The sequence below is a fragment of the Octodon degus genome, unplaced genomic scaffold (assembly GCF_000260255.1).
Source record: "Octodon degus isolate 3935 unplaced genomic scaffold, OctDeg1.0 scaffold00008, whole genome shotgun sequence".
Taxonomy (NCBI): Eukaryota; Metazoa; Chordata; class Mammalia; order Rodentia; family Octodontidae; genus Octodon; species Octodon degus.
The window spans coordinates 15,687,202-15,705,953 of NW_004524584.1; the positions used below are offsets into that span (position 1 = coordinate 15,687,202).

Sequence of the window (18,752 nt, forward strand, 5' to 3'; positions counted from 1 at the left end):
AAGGGGTGTAGGCAGTGGCATGTGCTCCCTCTGGGGGCCTGACACTAGTGAGAAATGGTTACAATGAGCACCTGGTAAGGTGAGGGGCACTTGACACTGGTGGCTTGGGGTGGGACAGAGGAGTCTTCCCCCCTGCCCTAGCATTTGGCACTGTTTGACATTCAGCTTTTGCGATGGGAGGACTGGCTGACTGCAGCTCACATTTGAGGCAGGTGGTGAGTAGGAGATGGAGTGTGCAGCTGCCAACCCTTCAACCAACTCCTCACCCTGTGTAAGGCGGTTTTGAGCCCCCTGCCCTGTGTGTGTCTATGTCTGTCTGCCCTCTAGGCTACAGCTAGCTTCTACTCTCTGGGTTCCAGGTGTGTGTGTGGGGTTGTGTCTAAACTGATGTCACTGTGAGACTGTCCTGACACCTGCAGGTGGGGGACTGAGGGTTGTAGGCCTCAAAGGGGCAGGAGTACATGGTGGGGGGCGCCCCAGAACTTCTCCCCGACTAGGACTTCAGCTTAAGCTGCCATCTCACCTTCCTCCATTATTCCCAGGGAAAAAAGATTTGGCCTGGGTGGGGCAGAGGGGCCAGATTGGAGAAATCCAGCCAGGGTGGAAGTCTCCAGGTGGGACGGGGCAGGGGAGGCTTGGTTTGGCACCAGTACAGGTAGCCTCCCAGTCCGAGCCGCTGGAGTCCAGGATTTGGGGACACCTGGATGGTTCAGCAGTGAGGCAGGTCCTAGGTGCCAAAGCCTGGCGTCCTCCTTTGGGACGCTCCCCCGACCCAGCTCAAGTCCTTCACTGAGGGAGGTATGGGGTTCTCAGGCGGAGGGGGCGGGGCGGGGCTAGGAGGCCAGGGCGGGGGCAGGGCGGGCCGCTCAGAGGCGATGAGAGGCGGCGCGGGCATGGACTTGAGGCTGCGGCCGAGGCGGCAGGCCCAGGAGCAGCAGCAGCTGCAAGGAGACGAGGACGCCAAGCGACGGAGGGAAGGAGGCTCCGCGGCCACAGTCTGAGGTATCTTCCTGTGGGGAGAGAAGAGGAACGAGTCGGCGCAGGAGGGCAGAGAGTGGCGGAATGGCAGGTCCAAGGCCCCCTTCCCCTTCCCGCTCACCGTTGCGTTGTAGTCAAAGCAGATGTGCGGGCCTCTCCGGTAGCGCGGTCTCTGCACCAGCTCACACTGCTCCGGGCCGTCCGCTGGGCATGAGTGGGGAGTCAAGGAGGCGGTGGCACGGAGGGGCGCGCAGGGAGGGCGGGGGACAGGGGCAGGATACAGTGTGTCTCCTTTTGTAGCAGCCGGCCGGCCTCGCACTGGCTGCACAGCGGCTTCTCCGCCACCACGAAGAGCAGGTTGGTGTTGGTCAGCCTCTGCGCGTGGAACAGTCTGCAGAGCACCGAGAGGCGGGGCCTGGTGGTTTGCCCCGCCCCTCTCCCGCCCCTGCCCATTCGCCCCGCCCCCACACCGCCTGTCCTGCCCTGTGCCAGCACCTGGAGCAATTTCCGCAGTCGATGATAGCGTTATAGGAGGCGTTCACTGAGCCGAAGTAGTACTGGGTTTGTTTCATGACACAGCTGCTCTCACGCGTCTCAGGGCTCCCTTCGGCCTCCGCCGGGTCTGCCGGGCCCAGAGCGCCTCAGCCCCGCCCACAGACCCTGAGCCCTCCTTCCATTGGACTGGGATGAGGGGATGCGAAGCCCAGCCTCCCAAACCCTACCTACCCGCCTGGAACCAGCTGTGGTAGACTAGGCCGTAGAGCAGCTGCTGGAACAAAGACCTGCAGAGCAGAGGCACCGGGTCAGCGGAGGCCGAGGCGTTGCCTCACTTTTTCAGCATCGTTGGGCCAGGCAGTGCCTCTTCTGATTTCCTTCCCGCAGGACTTACCAGGCGGCAGCTGAGGTCCACCAGGCCAGGTTAAGGAAGTCTGCAATGGTGGGCTATGGAGAAAGGGGCATGCGTTGTACTGCTGCCCCTCACCTTAGGTTGCCTCCAGCTCTCCGATGTCAGAGGTGGGGGGGGGCGTCATCTGTGGTCAGGTCTCCCAGCCCGTTTCTTAGGACTCACCACAAAGACACCCCGGGGTGCAGCACCCAAGTTACCAGGGGGCTGGGGGGCACAGGCTGCCTGATAGTCATAAGACTCCTTACGGGTGTAGAAGGAGTTGTTGTACAGTGCCAGCATCAGGTTGGCATCTACCTCACTGAAGAACCTGCCAACCTGGGGATGCCAGGAGGGAGCCATAGTCACAGGGCTGGCAGAAGCATACCCCCATATGCTCTCCTCCTCCACCCTCCACCTCCTGAGCCTTACCTGTTCCCATTGATGGTTCTGGTTTGATAGCACCAGGAACCCCCCATCATCAATGAGGACACAAAGTAGGTCCTGAGAGGTGGGAAGGAAGAAAATGGAGAGGGGGTTGGTCCTAGACCCTCCACTTCGGCCCTGGGCACACCAGTGGTTCAAAGTGTATGTGAGGGCATCCACCATCCTGGTTAGGCTGTAAAGTCAGGGTGGAGCTGGTGAGATGTAAGGCTAGGGGATGGGCTTGAAGTCACGGTTGAGACTAGAAAGTCTGAGAATAAGGGGAGCTGGGGCCCAGGGCATACGCACCTCATTGTTAACCTCACAGTCCATCTCACAATGGCTGTTGGGGCCACACTGCTGGGCAAAGAATGAGGACTGTAAGGCACCCACCACTCTTCTTCTTCCCTCGTGTCAGCCTTCACTTATAAGTTCCCCAGGTCCTCTGCAGTAGCCCCTGCCTTCTGGGAGATGCTGGAGCTACTCCTGAGTGGAAGGCTTGGTAGGGATCCCTGGGGACTCCAGAAAGGACACTGCCAGGCTTACTCCCTTCCGCTCTCATACCTTCTGAGGCTGGTCCTGGTGGGTACGGTTACTGGCAAGCACCTTGAACTTCTCAGCCCAAGCCTCTAGGTCCAGCTTGACGCCCACCACTGTGTGAGAAGGGAAGCAGCAGGCTATCAGTGCTACCTGACTGGGAAGCATCCTGCTCACTGCTTCCCTCACCTCTGTCCCAGGCATTCACCTGCTGGCCTCAGTGTGCGCCCACTTAGGCTGAGCTCCACAGCCGTGCTGACAAGGACGCCCACTGTGTCGTTCTCCAGTTCCAGGGGCCTTAACAAGGCTGGGGTGGGGTGGATGGCAGTCAGGGGTGGGGACGTGGCCACACTGACCACTCCAACCTGGGCCTACCAACCCAGGGCCAACTGTCGTCTAAGTACCCAACACCTAGCACAGTGTTTGGCACAGCCCAGCTCTTGCTTCACATCTGCCTTGTTTCAGCAGTGCCCTATTTGAGAGGGGCCTTGGAGAGCAGAGCTTAGCTTTGACTGGGCAGCCAGGGATGCTGAGGCTTCCCACCTGCTGCTGGGCACCCTGGGATGCTGAGGCTTCCCACCTGCTGCTGGGCACCCTGGGCAGACACTCACTGTCCTGATGTGGGGGCTTGAAGATATAACCGTGGTTATCCAGGCTGCGGCGGTAGAAGCTTGCATTGAAGGGTTCAGGGTTCTCTGTCCAGTCCTCAGCTGCCCTGGAGCACCCAAGGGAGGCAGAGCTTGGTGGGTAAGTGGTGGTTTCTGGGGGACAGTGGTCCCAGCAGTGCATGGAGGTCATAGGGTAACAGAATAGGGGCAAGGTTGCAGATAGGGTAGGTGTTGGGTAATGGGGTAGGTCACTTACTTGTTGGGGAAGACACGTGTGATGCCACCATCAGTGGCAGCAAACACGGCCAGCAGGCTGTACCTGGGGGCAGCAGGGAGGTGCGGTCAGGCCTGCCTTCTGCTGGACAGAGCCATGGCCTCTGGGCCCATCCCAGCCTCCTGACCCTGTAGCCTGGGTGGTGCATACGTGTTGAGATCCTGGTCCCGCCACACACGTTCCACCAGTTGTTGTGTAATGCCTGTGTCCAAGATCAGGTTGTGCAGAAGGAAGTTGTTGCCTGGAACATGGAAGCAGGAGTGGAGGGGTATCTCCTTGTAGCAACTAACCCACCCTTGCTCCCACCCCCAAGGTTCCAACAGGAACTTTGCCTGAGTCTTGGGCCAAGTCCTGGCTTGGGCTTACACCTACATGTTTCCATATCTTCCCAGTATCCATGTTCTTCTGCTTTGCCCCCAGGCTGCCTGGGCACCACCCAAATCCAGCTGCCCTGCCAGACACTCACACTGCTTGGAGTCTGGAGTCACTTTCTCCATGAGTTCAATGAAGTTTTTCAGGAACTCGGTGTTGTTGTCTGAGGCATTCAGATCCTTGCAATACTCTCTGGGGTGGGGTGGGGGGGGCAAGAAGAGTGGGCTTGGGGAGCTGGACAGAGCAGTGGGGTCAAGACTTCCCAAGAGGCCTTCCTGGCAGCTCACTGAGAAGGCTAGGCCTCAGGAAGGGGCTTGTGTGTTCTTCCAGGCTGCAACTGCTATGTGCCTGCAGGCTCCCAAGTCTGAGCTGGGGCAGGTAGAGCTGACACAAGAATGGTCTGCTTGCTCCACTTTGGTGATTCTCCTGGATTTGGCCCTGTAGAACATCTCTCTTGCATAGCTGGACCTAGATAGTGTGCCTGCAAGGCCTTACAAAATGACACCTACATGCCCTGCAGGATTCTTGTAGCCTCAAGGTAGGACTGAGTACTAGATTGGCGTCTGCATTTTGCCTCTTCCTGGCTGTGAACCTTTGGAGTGTTCACTCAAGATTCCTGAGACTCCCTTTTTCGTCATACCAGAGGGTATCACGACTCAGTATGAAATGGGAGACTTCAGGTTGGTTGTTGCTCTTCCCTAAAATATTCTTCCCTGCCAGTGGGCAAGCCAATCCCTCACCTCTTCCAGGTCCTCATTGGGGTCAGGCTCTGAGTCCAGAAAATATGGAGAGTGTGGTAGGGTCTGTTTGAGACTCTGCTGTCCAGAAAGTCTTGGTGAGCACTCCTCTACCCAGATCGATGGAGCTCGCTCTCTTGTGCAATATTCCTGCTATCAGGGACCTCTCTAGTGGCCTGTGTGGCAGCTACGCTGTGGGAATTTTTTTTTTTTTTTTTTCCTAGAACCAGGGATTGAACTCAGGCCCTTGCACTTGCCAGGGAAGCACTTATTCTACTGAGCCATTTCCTTGGCCCCTCTGTGGTAATTTTTAAAATGTGCCACTTCCACGGGCTGTGCTAGGGCTCCTATCTTAGAGGGGAGCTGAGAGTGAGTCTTAGCCCCTACTTACTCCCCAGTCCCTAGGGCTGTTATGCAGTGTGCATCCTGTGCCTCTGTGCTTGGAGGCCATACCTGATAGTCCTACAGTGACAACCTCATGGCTGTATTCCAGATACACCACACATACAGTAGGTACGTTCACAACTGTGGGGTACTTAATTCACTTACCCTACCCATATTCATTGAGATCTCCTGAGCCAAAGACATAGGTGACAGAAACACAGTCTTGTCCCTCAGAGAGGGACTTCAGGGTCACATGGGTCACACACATTCCCACAGTCACTAATACACAGAACCCACCCATGTTTATACTTTGTCTTTTTTTTTTTCTTCTGAGACAGGGTCTTGCTATGTAGTTCAGGCTGGCCTTGAACTCACAGTGATCCTACTGCCTCATTCTCCCAGAGTGCTGAGATTACAGGCATGCGCCACCACACCCAACGCTACACTCTGACTCTTATACATGAACACAACTCACAGATACATACACACATCTATAGAGAGAATCACAGAGAAGGCAGTGGGTGCATGCACACATGTGCATATGCACGGAGGTCTGCAGTGCCCAGAGCCCCCGTGTGGTGCTAGAGTATGTCTGTCTGTTGCACCTACCTGCCCTCATCCATAACCCAGGTCAAAGAGGGCTTCAGCAACCAGGGCCCTGGCCTCCTCAGCTGTGGGCCAGAGGCAGTGTATGCTCGAAGATGTGTGTGCATGCTGAATGTGTGCTCCAGGGCTGGCCCAGCCTGGGCTGGCCCTAGGCCCTGACCCCTCATTTATAGAGCAGCTCAGAGCCCCTGGCTTCCCTCCCTCCCATTTGTCCTCTATTCTCAGTGAATCACCAAACCTAGGCTCGGCACTGCTGGCACTGCTGACAGGGGCTCTGGCTGGCTCAGCCCCCAGACCCACGCAAACACTGACAGACAAAGGACAACGATGGGGTACAGATGGGGGGATAGGCAGGACACCACAAACCAGAGCAGCAGCTGCCTAGCAAGGGACTCCTTCCTGGTGGCCTGGAAGGGCAGGGAAGGTGAGCAGAGTCCAGAACCCTCTTGCCCCAGGCCTGATGGGAGATGGGCTGTGGGCCACGGGCCCCTGCTGCCTGGTGCGGCTACATGGCCTGGGTATGTACACAGCCGCACATACCAGGCTATGTATGAAGGTTGTGGAAGGGGCCAACACTGCACAGGACACAGACACACAGAGCTCCAGGCAGCGGTGCGGGAGGTGGGCCAGGGCGATTGGGGTAGGGGAGGACACCTCAGCAAGGCCACACGCAAGCTACCTGGGAGCAATGAAAACATGTCCTTCAGACTCAAAGCTGCTGGGGAGCAGGAACTCAAAATCTGCAACAGAAATGGGGGGTTATCCGGCGGGGGCTGGGGAGGCAGGAGGCTAGGGGAATCAGAGCTGCTAGGGCTGGAGGGCAAGGAAGAGGGTGGCTTGAGGGATGGGGAGACACCAGCAAAGAGGGAACCCGCCACTTCCACTTTCAGGTTGGAGCCAGAGAGAAGGGACAGGTCATGGGTGGAGGGCCTGTAGAGACTATAGCATCACAGGAGGAGGCAGTTATAGCCAATATGTTGCCCGGGCCTGGTCCTCTGTCGGCAGTGATCCCTTGGCGTGGCTGTATATGCTTCCATACTGCTGTATAGCACATATACACGGACACACACACACACACATATATATACACACACTGCTATATATATGCATGGTCTGGGGGAAGCGCCAGTCTCGCTTATATTACATCCATAATGGGAAAAACCACATGCTGAGCTTCCTTTGCCTCCAAAGAGACTTTGAGGAAGGGAATTGGCTTTTGGCTGTGGATTTTTATCTTTGCCGCAGCTGTTTGTATTTTGGTAGTTCTTGCTTTTGTTCTGTCAGGCATCAACATGGCCAAACCGAGGGGTTTCTCATGGGCACAGACAGTCCAACCAGAGACATGTGGGAAGCTGGAGGTGGACGGCAGTGCATCATGGGGGTCTGGGGGTCCTCTCTGGAACTGAGTGTTGGTGGCACCTGCACACCTGCTTTCCTAGGTAGGGAGCATGAGGAGAAAGTGGGGAAGAAGTGCTGTATCTCCTTCCTTCCTTGGCAGGGTTGGGCTCAGAGCAGCAGGGAAGAATGCTGGAGGTGCCTGTGGAGCAGTCCACCAAGTAGGCATTGTCCTGGGTCTATGAGCTGTGCACACATGTGAACACAGGTGCATGAGTGTATGTGTATGTGCATGTGCATGTGCATGTCTTTGGATAGATCTGTAAGTAAATCTGAGGATGTGGCCAAAGAGCTTCACTGTGGATAGGGCACTGTGTTGGTCTGCCACTGGGAGGGGTCCCTCTGCCACTGGCCTATCACTCTAGGCAGTCCATTGTCCTGTTTTTGCCTACATCCCAAACTCTCTCTCTTTTTTTTTTTGCAGAACCGGGGACTGAACTCAGACCCTTGCGCTTGCCAGGGAAGTGTTTATTCTACTGAGCCATCTCCCTGGCCCCACAAACTCTCTTTTGTGCAGAGGAGGTTATTATTTTTTTTCTGTTCTCAGATACTCCCATGATGCACTGCAAGGGTCTCAGCAGGGAAGACTTGGGATGCTTTGAAGGGCTGGGCAGGTCACTGGTTGGACTGTTCCTTTCTGATAGGACTATGAGGTAGGGTTTGTACACAAGCCAAAGGGGAAGGGGCAGAGGGCAGGGAGAGGAGGAGGAGGAGAAAGAAAAGGGGTGAAGGAGCAGGGAGGGAGACTAAACTATGGTTGCCACGGTTACCAGGGACCTGTAGTTCTGGGGTCACTGGGTTGGATGTGGGGGACCAGGAGAAAAAGACAACTCAAGGCAGTGGGAGTAGGGCACATCCTCCAATTCCACCCAGACCAGTGGGAGTGGCTGTATTCCCTCTTGCTGAACTAGGCCTGACAGGGCCCCTAGTGCATTTTGAGGCGCTCCTACCTTCAGCTCAGGAGGACAATCCCTTGTAGCTCTGCATGTCTGATCAGTCCAAGTTTTCTGTGAGAGGGTAGCCCTTTCTGCACTAATGGCAGGGACCTTTGTGTGCCATCTCCTCTCACCCTCATAGCCTGGGTGTTACTGCTCACCTTTCTGGAAGTTCTCTGGCTAGGGTACCTCAAAGAGACAGGCTCCTTTTCTTCATACCTAGTTTGGTTTCTCCCAAGTTCTTTTGCTGATCCTTGGGGTCTCATTCTGTACCTGGCCAGGTTCACAGTCGTTGAATCTACCTTTACCTATCCAGGGGAACACGTTTTCCACACTTGCCAATCCTCACTAGGAACAAGCGTGGTACTGTGGGTGGGGCTGGGCCAAGGGGTCTCAGCAAAGCCTCTGAGGGCTGTGGGAGGCAATGGAATCCAAAGCCTTAGTACCTTGGCCAGTGCCTCGCTCATCTGTGGCCTGGCTGCCTGCCCCACGTGCCCCTCTGCCCTAGGGTGTTCTGATCTTTTCTGTCTCCATTCTTGAGGGCTGCCAGCTTCTGGAGCCACTGCCAGAGATCAGAAGAGGGTGAGCTGGGCCAGAGGGAGCCTCGAATAGGCCTCTCTGAGGGCTGATCTACCTCCTATGCCTGTATCTGGAGCCCTTCCCTTGCTGGGTGGAAGGGGGTGGAAATTCACCCAGCCCTACTCCCGCTGTTGAGTTGTCTTGGAGGGACAGAGGAGGCAAACTGGATGGGGGCAGAGCCTTCCCACAGGAAGAAGGAGTACAAGGATGAAGCCTGAGCCCTCAGATACTTCGGAGAATACCCTGCAGGCAGGCCCAAGTAAAGGGCCACTGGCTCTAAGCTGGGATAGGAGTCAGAGGAAAGGCAAGAACTGAGGAGCCAAGGGATACTGGGAGGGGAGCCCTGGTGGGCAGGGGTGTGGCTGGTCCTGGGCAGGGAGGGGGGCAAGCAGGGGTGTGAGGGCAGGTGGGGTGGGGAGAGGAGGGTGCACTGGTTCTGAATATACTTGCCCTTCAGTTTGCTGATTGGCACTGGGACAGTCCACCAAGAGAGAAAGCGAGGAAAACAAAAACACAAACACAAAAACAAACGAAAAGGGGGAGGGGAAGGGGAGGGGCACAAACAATATTTTATTCAATGACTGTTTGAATGAAAATATTGTGTCTCATCATCATACCGAAAGGAAACTTCTTGCAAAAAAACGACATGAGAGAGAAAGAGAGAGCAAGGAAACTCAAAGGAGATGAGCCCCAATCGGCCAGGCAGGTGGGGGGCACCCGGTGGGGCCGGAGCCCCAGCCTCCCTCCCAGTGACCTCAGGTGGGCGGTGGGTGGGCAGGCGGGGCCAGACCCAAGACCCAGTCCTCTCCAAGAGGCCCAGGGTGAGCATGGCATGCAGGGTGAGGCACAGGCAAAGGAAGGGAAGGAAGGGGGGTGCAGAAGGGAGAGAGATGGGGGAGAGACAGAGAGGACAGTCTGAAGCAATGGAGAGGAATGGAGGGGAGGGCAGGAGGAAGAGAGAGCAGAGCAGAAGGGAAGGGGCCAGAAGAGAGGAGGGCTGACACTGGAGTGCTGGGGCAGAGAAGGGGAAAGAGAGAAACAGAGAAAGAAAGGAAGGGAGGGGAGGTGCAGGTGCAGGTGGAGGGGAGAGAAGATGAAGGAAGAAGAAACGTGGAGGAGGAGAAAGGAGAGTGTGTTGTGAGTACAGGAAGGTCAGAAAGAGAGGGGCAGGAGGGGTGGAAAGAGGAGGCATAGGCGGTGGCCTGTGTGAGGAGGGGGAGGAGGGGAGAGGGAGAGCCACCAGAGGTGGCACCACAGTGGGGAGCAAGGCGAGGCAGGGAGGGGGTGTCTTCCAAGAGTGCAGCCCCCAGGGATTCAGGGCAGGCAGGCTAAGGAGGGAAGACACGAAGTAGGAGAAACCAAAAACAGAAACCTCAACAGAAATCATGAGAATGGTCTGGAACCAAATCTGAGAAAAGGCGAGCATGCAGGTTTCCACAGACTTTTAAAGGCTGGAGCCCCAGCCTGTGGGTGCCTGAGGCTGGGCAGACAGGAAGGGGGCTGTGCAGCAGGCTCTGCTGCCTGGGGCCGGCCAGGGTGCAGGGGCGGAGGCAGGGTGCAGGGTGCAGGCAGGGGCCGGGCCACTTACACTTGACCTGCAGAATCTGGTCGCTGAGGTTAGCTTGGAGGTAGAAGGTGCTATAGGGTGGGAGCACTAGCCCCAGGCTGTGGAGGAGGAGAGGGAGCAATGGTCACTGCTGGGGAGGGGTGGTCTACGCTGGTTCCCCTTCCTCATGGCTGTAGAGCTGGGCAGTAAGGCCCATGCTGTGGCAGCCTCTTTCCTGCCTGGTTGCAGGAAGTTCATGGCTTGGCTGTGGGTACCTTAGAGACAGCAGGGGCCCAGACCTCCACTCCTCTAACTCTTGGAGGCCTCAAAGCAAATCTCTACCCCACCAACCACCCCATCCACCTCCCCCAGTACCCCTCTTTTCTCACTGCAAGCTCCCAAGGGCAGCACATTGTCAGTGAGTGAGCTGTGGGGTGGGTCCTTCCAGGGAGCAGGCCGCGGTCCCTGTGAGAACCAGCAGAGCAGGGCCCATGCCTATGGCAAGAGGCATGCACACACTGGGCCTGGTGTGCACACGTGCCCCTAGAATTTCAGAATGGACCAGCCATGTGGGGCATCGGAAGACAACCGTGTTGGCTGTGCCTGACCTACAGGGAACCTGCCCTGAAGCTGTGGTGCTGGTAGGGAGCAGGCAGCGAAAGTGCTGCGAAGATATCCTGGGGTTGATGAGAGGCAGAGGCATGTGAGGAGACATCCGATGCACTGTCTTATTTTCCCATGACCTGCTGTTTGGGGGACTCAGTATCCCAGGGTGAGCAGTGAGGAGCCTGGCTGCTGGTGTCCCATGGGGTGACAGTCAGAAGAGACTGAGGTGGGCGGAGGGGCAGCTGGGCTCAGACCTGGGGCCACCCCACCCCTCTCTGCTTGCCCAGCCCTGGCCCACTTACCTGTAGTTGGTGCTCCTTATAGGCACCCAGGTGTAGTTCCGAATCACCTCATCTATGTACCTCTGTGAGAGGAGGCTGTGTCAGGAGCTGGGCTAGCAGGTTGGGATGGGTGGGATAGGAGGTTGCCCACTCTGACTCCATGTCTTCCACCCCAGCCTTCTCACCTCATCCAAAGATTTGACCAGTGTTCTGATCTGCTTGTGGCCCTTGTTGCCATCAATCATGCTCCGCCGTATCTGGAAGGGCAGAGCTGTGACCTCCTCTGCTCTCTGTGCCTGTCTCCCTAGCCCTCCTTCCAGTCTTCCTCTTACCTCCTCCTTATTCTCATCCTCCAGCTCTGCATCCAGAAAGTCCAGAGTTACGGGCTCCCGGAAGTTAGTGGTCTGGGGAGGTGGTGCAGAAAGTCAGGTGTTCCCATCTTAGAGGGTTTACCCACCCTCCAGGTAACCCTTCTGGCTTACCTGGGGCTTGAGATTGGGGTGCAGCAACACGTAACCATTCAGATCAATTGCAAACACGTAGCCATTGGCTCCAAGCTGGGGGTACACATTGGAAGCTCAGGGTCCACTCCAGAGGGGTGGACAAGGATTTCCAGGGCTTTGGAAGCTCTTGCCCATTTTATCTCCCACCCTGCTGAGGAGGCCATTTGCCTTGGGCTAAAGCCCCCCCCCCCTCATCTGCCACACGACCCAGGCTGGCAGGCTGGTTGGCCCTAAGGTGCAGCCCTGCCAAGGTATTCTGTCATTCTGAAGTTCCCAGGGAACTGCCTGCCAGCCCCACCCTCCACCTCCCTGGGGCCCATTAGGCTAAGTACAGCCGTTACCACTGCTGCCTTCCCCTACTCACTGCTGTTCTGATTCATGTCTCCTCCTGTCCCCAACCCAGGAGAGCACAGCAGGGGTAGGGTGGGTGGGTGGGGTGGAGGAGACTTCTCCAGGTGGAAGGGAAGTAGGAATGAGTGGGACCGCGGACCTGGCCCTTCCGCTAAGGCAGCTTTCTCAGTATACACGGAGGCCCAGGCATAGGCACTGCCCTCTCAGGGCCAAGCAGGGGCTTCACACAGCTCGGGCCTAAGGGTGCCATCACACATGCCCCATCTCCCACCCTTTCCACAGCCAAGACTCAGGTTCCTTAACCACAGCTCTGGGACACCACACACCACCACACCACTCCCCCGCCCTTTCCCTGGCTCAAGGTTCTGTTTTCTGCCTTTAGGTCTTTGCCCAATGAGTTCTCTATCTTCAAAGTACACCTTCCCCTCCTTCGTACCCAGAATACTCCTGCCAAGTCTGGCCTGTTGGTAGCTATTATAAAGCTGTGAACTAAGAAACAGTTTTCTTCTTGTGATCTTGAGGGTCAAAGCCTGGGCTTTTGACACACGCTGGTCAAATGCTCTGCCCTTTTTTATTTTGATGCCATTTTTCTGCCTCAGCCTCCTGAATAGCTGGATTACAAGTGTGCACCACTGCATCCAGCTCTAAGAATGGTTTTGTTTTTAAGTAGGTCTTTTTTGCAGTAGTTTTTTTTAAAGATAAAAGAATAATTCTATTTCATGATATGTGAAAATGATATGAAATTCAAGTAACAGTCCCGAGAAAACTATACAGGAGCACAGTTATGCCCATGTGCCTGTGTGTTCTCTGGGGCTGCTTTCATACACAGCAGCAAAGTATAAAATGGACGTTAAGCTGGCAAAGCTTAGGAGACTCATGGCTTGGCCCTTTCGAGAGTTTGCCACACCACCTCCAGGGCAAGGCCACCTTCCTGGGAAGCCTTCCCTGATTCCTTGAACTCAGAGGTCTGCATGAAGGTGCCGTGAACCCTATCAGTCCCCTGGGCTGGGCCTGGTTTGTATCCACATGGGAGGCAGAGCAGGGCAGGCGTGAGGTGGACACACACCGTGTAGTTGGGAGTCAGCCTCTTGATGTCACTCAGAGCCACATCAATGCCCATCACACCCAGGATCAGCTGGTTCTGGCAAAAGACGCATGAGGGGAGGTCTGTAATAGGCTGAGTTACACAAGGGAGGTCCCCTGCCCAGGACCTATACCCAAGGCCTCAAGTTGCTCAGGCTCCACCCCTCCTCCATCAGTGGGGGTACCCAACCCTTCCCAGGCATTTCCAACCCTTCCCCAGTGGGAAGCCTCACCTTCTTTTCCCCAGGACCATCTTGTGTCAGGTTGAAAACAGGGAGGGTTCCTGTTACCACCAACCCCAGCCCCTGAACGAAAAGAAGGAGGATGACCAATTGTAGCCTCACCCTAAGAGCTCAGAGCAAGGGTTCAGGTAGAGATCTTTCTCTTCTGCTTGGTTAACCCCAGAAGAGGGTATTCAAGAGTCCCTGGGGAAGGTGACCTGCCCCCCTTCCTTGTGCAGAGGCCTTACCAGTGCATCCTCATACACGTTGGTCCACTGCACCTGCTTGGCCTCCTTGCCAGCCAGCACCATGGGCCTGCCCAACACGTCGAGATATTCCTGGGGAAGGTGCAGCAGGGATCACGTGTCCTTTTTTCTGCTTCTCTGTGCTTACGGATTGTGCCACAGCCACCACCAGAGGGCACTAAACCCATAGCAGCCCAGAGTGACCCAACCAAGGGACAGTAAGAAGTGAAGGGCTGGGAGGAACAGGCTACCCACAAGCTCACCTGTGTGTTGATGCGGATGGCTCCGATGGAAGGAATCTCAAAATAGTAACCTGGGAAGGGAGGGGAGGCAAAGGTGGGCTTGGCTGGCACTGTGTGGACCCACAATACAGGAGGTCCTGCTCTGTGGGGGTAGTTATGCAGTCTCAATTTGCTTCTTAGGTTCCCTCTCTTTTTGGTATCCCTTTGGTATCCCTTTCCCCAGACTCATACTCCTCTGTGCTTCCTGCCATTGCCTTGTCCCTGAAGCCAATGCAACAGAAGATGACCAGGACTAGGGGGAAAAGATGGTGGAAGAAGACTGAGGAAAATGATACCATGTCATTCTAGGGTAGTATAAACATTGAGTCCACCCAGCAGCCAGGCCCAACTGTACACATACATAGAGGGATTGATTGATTGACAAACATACAAAAGCAGATAATCTGGGAGACAGATGGTCAATGGGCAGATAGTCAAATGGGCAAAAGAGGCTCAGTCAGATGGACAAGTTAGACAGCTCACCAGATAACCCATGGATGCCCACAGCTGTGGAGAAATTGACTAGATGAACAGACAGCTGGCTACATGGATGGACAGTGGGCAGCAGGGCCTGGCACCCCTCACACTAACATCGGAAGAGATACCTTTGTTAGTGCAGGCCATCCACTGAAGCGGAGTGACATCATAGTTATGCTGCCCCACAGAGAAGGTGAAGACACGTACCTGTGGGGGAAGAGGGGCTGAGGTTATTACTATAGCTACTAAGGACAGTAGCTTTGTCCTGGACCCTCATCAGGGCAACTTCCACCAGAACCTGGCCTCACCGTCCGATTGGGCCAGTTGTACTTCTCGAAGACATCCTGTACACGGTCCTCACCACCATCCGTGAACATCATGATCATCTTGTTGCAGTTGGCCCGGGTGATGTTGGACTGTGGAGGGGTGAGTGTGGAGTCAGGCAGCTCTCAACTTCCACCACTCGGGGGCAGTGCCCCCCTCTCCTGGCAGGCCTGGCCTTCTGGTGCCCACCCCACGCCCCCAGTAGATGGTGCTATCTGTCCATGTTGCCTGGTTAGTGCTAACAAGGACATCAGTCTTTATTTTCCTATGTCACCAAGCCTGGCTCTCTCCCGCCCCTGCCCCCCCCCGCCCGTCCATCCGTCCGTCCACCCTCGGGGCTCACGTTCTGCAGCTGGTCAAAGGCATACTCAAAGCCAGCCTTGTAGCCCGTGGTGCCCTTGGCTACCATGCCCTGCACGGCTTCCTTGAACACCTTCTTGTTACGCACATTGGCCTGCACCAGGTGTGTGAAGCAAGACACGGGCTGTGCCTTTTCGTTGAACTGCAGGGACAGTGAAGTAGTGAGTAACCTCAGGCCGGCCAGGGTAGGCAGCTGGAGCCAGGGGCTGTAGTGGTCAGAGGCACAGGCCATGTGGGGGTGACCAGTGTCCCACCTGCCTGCCTTCCTGGCACTCACCGAGGCCACGTTCACATAGTCGTCATCAGAGAGAGTGTCCAGCATCTCACAGACAGACGTCTTCATCAGCTTCAGTGTCAGGCCACTCACACTGCCACTCCTAAAGAGGTCAGGCAGGGGCCACTGGGGGCCTCAGGTGTCCGCTTGCCCTTCCCCCATGAGGTTCTAAGCCAGCAGAGTCCAGCCCCAGCCCTGCCCCGGCCCCGCCTGCCAGCACTGCTCACTCACACGTCCACGATGATGACCATGTCCTTAGGTGACGAGGCCCCCTGGATATACCTGCCCAGGAGAAACTCATGGAGGGCCAGTTCCCTAAGACATCCCTGGTGGGCCCATCCTTCCATTACCCAGAGTGATTCACATATTTCTATGGAGTGTCCACTGCCTGGGCCATACAGGGTTCAGGCACTGGGGAGGTCATGCTTAATAAAACAGGCAGTCACAGCCCACCAAGAAAGTGATCTACTCCTTTGGCAAGTAAACAGCTCCAAGGGGCAGGTGAGCAGGTGGGCCTCTGACTGAAGGGTGTGTTGTGTTCTCTGGCATAGCTGGAGGCCCAAGGGTGAGTCTGGCTGTGGATAGGATGAAGCAGGGAAAGTCCTGGGGTATTGCAAGAGGGGCAGAGGGTGGGAATCTCTAGTGGTCCAGTGGGTGGGGCTACATCCATTTTGGGAACACCCCTACTTGTCTGCTCTCTTAGTTCCAAAAGGGTGAGTGTACTGGGTGATGGAAAGGGGCAGCAGCAGCTGAGAGGGCTGCCTGGGTGATGGGATCCATTTTCCAGTGGCAATGATGTGTGAAATGAAAATTGGATAGAGCTGGCTGCGCCCTGCTCAGAGGCCTGGATATTGGGAGGGAGGGGAGAGGCACAAGTGAGGTGCTGAGGAGGTGCCCCTGCCTAGCCCCTCTCTGCTGGCTCACCAGGGTCTCCTGCGGACGTCATACAGGTCAATCTTCTTGGGGGCTCGCCAGGAGGTGGCTGTGCAAGAGAAAGGGTGATGGCACTGGCAGAGAAGGGCTCAACCCAGGCAAATAGGCCTTACAGGAACGGCCATCCTACCCAGCGCAGCCCATGATGGGTGGCTGGGAATGGAGCAAGGCGAGGTACTGGATGGACAAGGCAAATGGACTGGCACCTGCCTGGATAGTATCGGGTGACTCCGGTGGCGCTGCCGAAGACCTGCCACAGCAGTGTAGGGTCCTGCCTGCGGTTCTCGATGAACACATTCTCCAGGGCTTCTGTCCAGTTGAGCTCATTGAGGATGACAGTGGCTGGGGTTAGGGGAGGAAAGGAGCTAGGCTGGGGTGGCCTGGGTTGTCCCTTGTCTTACACACCACCGTAAAATCCACATCTAAGCCCCCATCCAGAAGGCCTAGCTGCTCTCTGAAGACTTTCTCTCATTTCCTAGGGCCCCAGCTAGGCTGAAACCAGTTCCCCCAGGAAGATTCCTTGTCCTCACCCTTCAAAGCTGTTGAAGAAACAGCTTAGCTTACCCCTTGGTTAGGTCCCACATGGGGCCAGGGCAGCTGCGGCCGGTGGCCCCTGGAGAGGCCCTGCCCAGGTGGCAGGGAGGGTGACCTGGGCCCCTCATCCAATGCACTGCCTGGAGCTCGTAGCTGATCCCGAGGGAACTCACCCACTCAGCATGCACTCCAGGCCGCAGCCACAAGAAAGCAATTAAGGGCCCACTGATGGGGCTGGAATTATTCAGCTATTAAAGTACCTGATAAGCTGGAAGCCACTCAGCTCCATGATTAATCAACTGGGGCTAGGAGCAAGCAGGGGCATAGGTGGGGGCTGCTGGAGGGGCAGAGGTGGAGCTGGGATATAGGACGTGCACTTGCACACACACCCCCACACAGTGTGCACACACACTTGTATGCATGTATGTGAGCAGCCTGCACCCCCTTGCATCTGACCTCTGTGTTTCCAGCCAGACGTGTGACCACCCCCCAAACCTACCTCCTGGTAACATCCTGGTTGCATGGGCACAGGCACTCACACCCAGATGCCCGTCTGCACCTACAGAAGTCACCGGTGGGACCTGCTCTCACAACCCCACCATCTGTCCCCCCACCCCTAGTGACATGTGTGTGATTCCCTGGCCAGGCCCACTCCTCTTCCCCTCTCAGAGGACTGGCCTCCACTCCGCTAGCCCTTCCAATAGGCAGATCTGAGTGTGCCTGTGTGCATGGGGTGCACGTTACATATGTGCAGTGCCCCATCCCTCGACGCTCAGAATACATAGGAGAGGACACCCACTCCTGTGAGGCTCACCCCTCCCTCAGGGCCCTGTTTCCTTCAGTTTCTTCCCAGGTCAAGCTGCCACAACTGATCACCCTCACTGTGATCTTGCCCATCTAGTGAGAACCAGAGGGGGCCTTGTAAAGGCTCTGCTCTTTTCAGAGAAGACAGTTGTGATTTACAGTTGCTCTGCTGAGGCCCAGGGGGCCTGAACAACCCCCTCCCTGAAATGAGGGATCCACTGTGTCTGTGCCCAACTTCTCCTCCCTCTGCTCTTGCCCCCTTCTCTGTCCCTGTGACTCCCTGCAATTGGCCATAACGTGAAAACAGAACACATTTCTAGCATTGACTCTGCCTATTGAACACTATGTTATGGTCCTGTTCCTGATTTAGAAACTTAGTGAGTTGAATAATATCTATTTTTCTCTTCAAGAAAAAATAAAGTCAGGCCCTCCAATATTTTATGTGGTGCTGTCTGCTCTGGGAGCTGGCGAGCACACCCACCTGTCACTGGCCTTGGTCTTCCCCTATGAAAGGCAATGGCTGGGTGTCCCTGGCTCAGCTGAGGAGCCACAGGCAACTCCCGCCCTGAGTGGGATATCTTTCCAGGTATCTGTTACCACACACACGTAAGCACCCCTCCACCAAAAGGTCCCGCCACCCCGCCCCATATACACACACATACCCACAGGCACACAACCTCAGATCATGCTGAGTTGGGAAGCGGGGACCATGCCCCCTCAGGCAGGCGATTACAGATTTAATTAAAAGTGACACAGTAAATAAAAAACATATAAAATGTAATTTGTGTGGGTAGCGAGGGGTGACTGGGGAGGGCGGGGCGCCTCCTGTTTTAATTAGTGTGCCTGTCTGTGATAGTGCCCCTCAACTGGCTCTGGCAGGTGGGCTGAGGGCAGCCTGTGGGTGGCAGGGGAAGCATCCTTCCTTATGTCCCCCCAAAGGTACCCAGAAGGCCTATCTGACCCTGAGAGTAGAGGGGGGTTCTGGGGGTTTCCTATACTCTCAAGCCTAAGAAATCTCTTTGGTACCTTTTCTCCAAGATCCTCAGACCAGTGGGCCCCTAGAATTCTGAAGCTGCACTGTAGGTTCCAGTAGGACTGTCACAACCAACAGGCCCCAGTGCCTTTAATCCTGCTGTTTGAGTTGCTCCTCATGTTCGACCCTTGGTCCCATCTCACTAAACCTCCCAAGATATTCAGGAAGTTCCTCCTCATATCTCA

At 56.0% G+C, this 18,752-nt stretch overlaps 1 protein-coding gene across 2 annotated transcripts in view; it reads right to left on the minus strand.

Annotated features, from left to right (window-relative positions):
• Window positions 1-6: 6 nt before the first annotated feature.
• Cacna2d2 (calcium voltage-gated channel auxiliary subunit alpha2delta 2) overlaps window positions 7-18,752 on the minus strand; it is a 103,030-nt gene continuing 84,284 nt past the window's right edge. Inside the window, exons 6-37 of one of the 2 annotated variants that reach the window (XM_023706169.1) lie at window positions 16,407-16,538; window positions 16,188-16,245; window positions 15,495-15,545; window positions 15,267-15,366; window positions 14,973-15,131; window positions 14,614-14,721; window positions 14,434-14,512; window positions 13,811-13,860; window positions 13,551-13,640; window positions 13,315-13,386; window positions 13,065-13,139; window positions 11,627-11,701; window positions 11,477-11,548; window positions 11,330-11,401; window positions 11,166-11,227; window positions 10,300-10,376; window positions 6,482-6,542; window positions 4,170-4,267; window positions 3,854-3,944; window positions 3,686-3,748; window positions 3,433-3,536; window positions 3,030-3,128; window positions 2,849-2,937; window positions 2,594-2,641; window positions 2,294-2,365; window positions 2,048-2,200; window positions 1,868-1,920; window positions 1,705-1,760; window positions 1,474-1,600; window positions 1,260-1,369; window positions 1,100-1,182; window positions 7-1,010 (exon numbers count right to left, since the gene is read on the minus strand). In XM_023706169.1, the coding sequence (XP_023561937.1) occupies window positions 867-1,010; window positions 1,100-1,182; window positions 1,260-1,369; window positions 1,474-1,600; window positions 1,705-1,760; window positions 1,868-1,920; window positions 2,048-2,200; window positions 2,294-2,365; window positions 2,594-2,641; window positions 2,849-2,937; window positions 3,030-3,128; window positions 3,433-3,536; window positions 3,686-3,748; window positions 3,854-3,944; window positions 4,170-4,267; window positions 6,482-6,542; window positions 10,300-10,376; window positions 11,166-11,227; window positions 11,330-11,401; window positions 11,477-11,548; window positions 11,627-11,701; window positions 13,065-13,139; window positions 13,315-13,386; window positions 13,551-13,640; window positions 13,811-13,860; window positions 14,434-14,512; window positions 14,614-14,721; window positions 14,973-15,131; window positions 15,267-15,366; window positions 15,495-15,545; window positions 16,188-16,245; window positions 16,407-16,538 (2,783 nt within the window). In that variant the 3' untranslated portion in view covers window positions 7-866. Of the gene's footprint in view, window positions 1,011-1,099; window positions 1,183-1,259; window positions 1,370-1,473; window positions 1,601-1,704; window positions 1,761-1,867; window positions 1,921-2,047; window positions 2,201-2,293; window positions 2,366-2,593; window positions 2,645-2,848; window positions 2,938-3,029; window positions 3,129-3,432; window positions 3,537-3,685; window positions 3,749-3,853; window positions 3,945-4,169; window positions 4,268-6,481; window positions 6,543-10,299; window positions 10,377-11,165; window positions 11,228-11,329; window positions 11,402-11,476; window positions 11,549-11,626; window positions 11,702-13,064; window positions 13,140-13,314; window positions 13,387-13,550; window positions 13,641-13,810; window positions 13,861-14,433; window positions 14,513-14,613; window positions 14,722-14,972; window positions 15,132-15,266; window positions 15,367-15,494; window positions 15,546-16,187; window positions 16,246-16,406; window positions 16,539-18,752 lie in introns of both variants that reach the window. The other variant, XM_012517699.2, reaches the window with a different exon arrangement.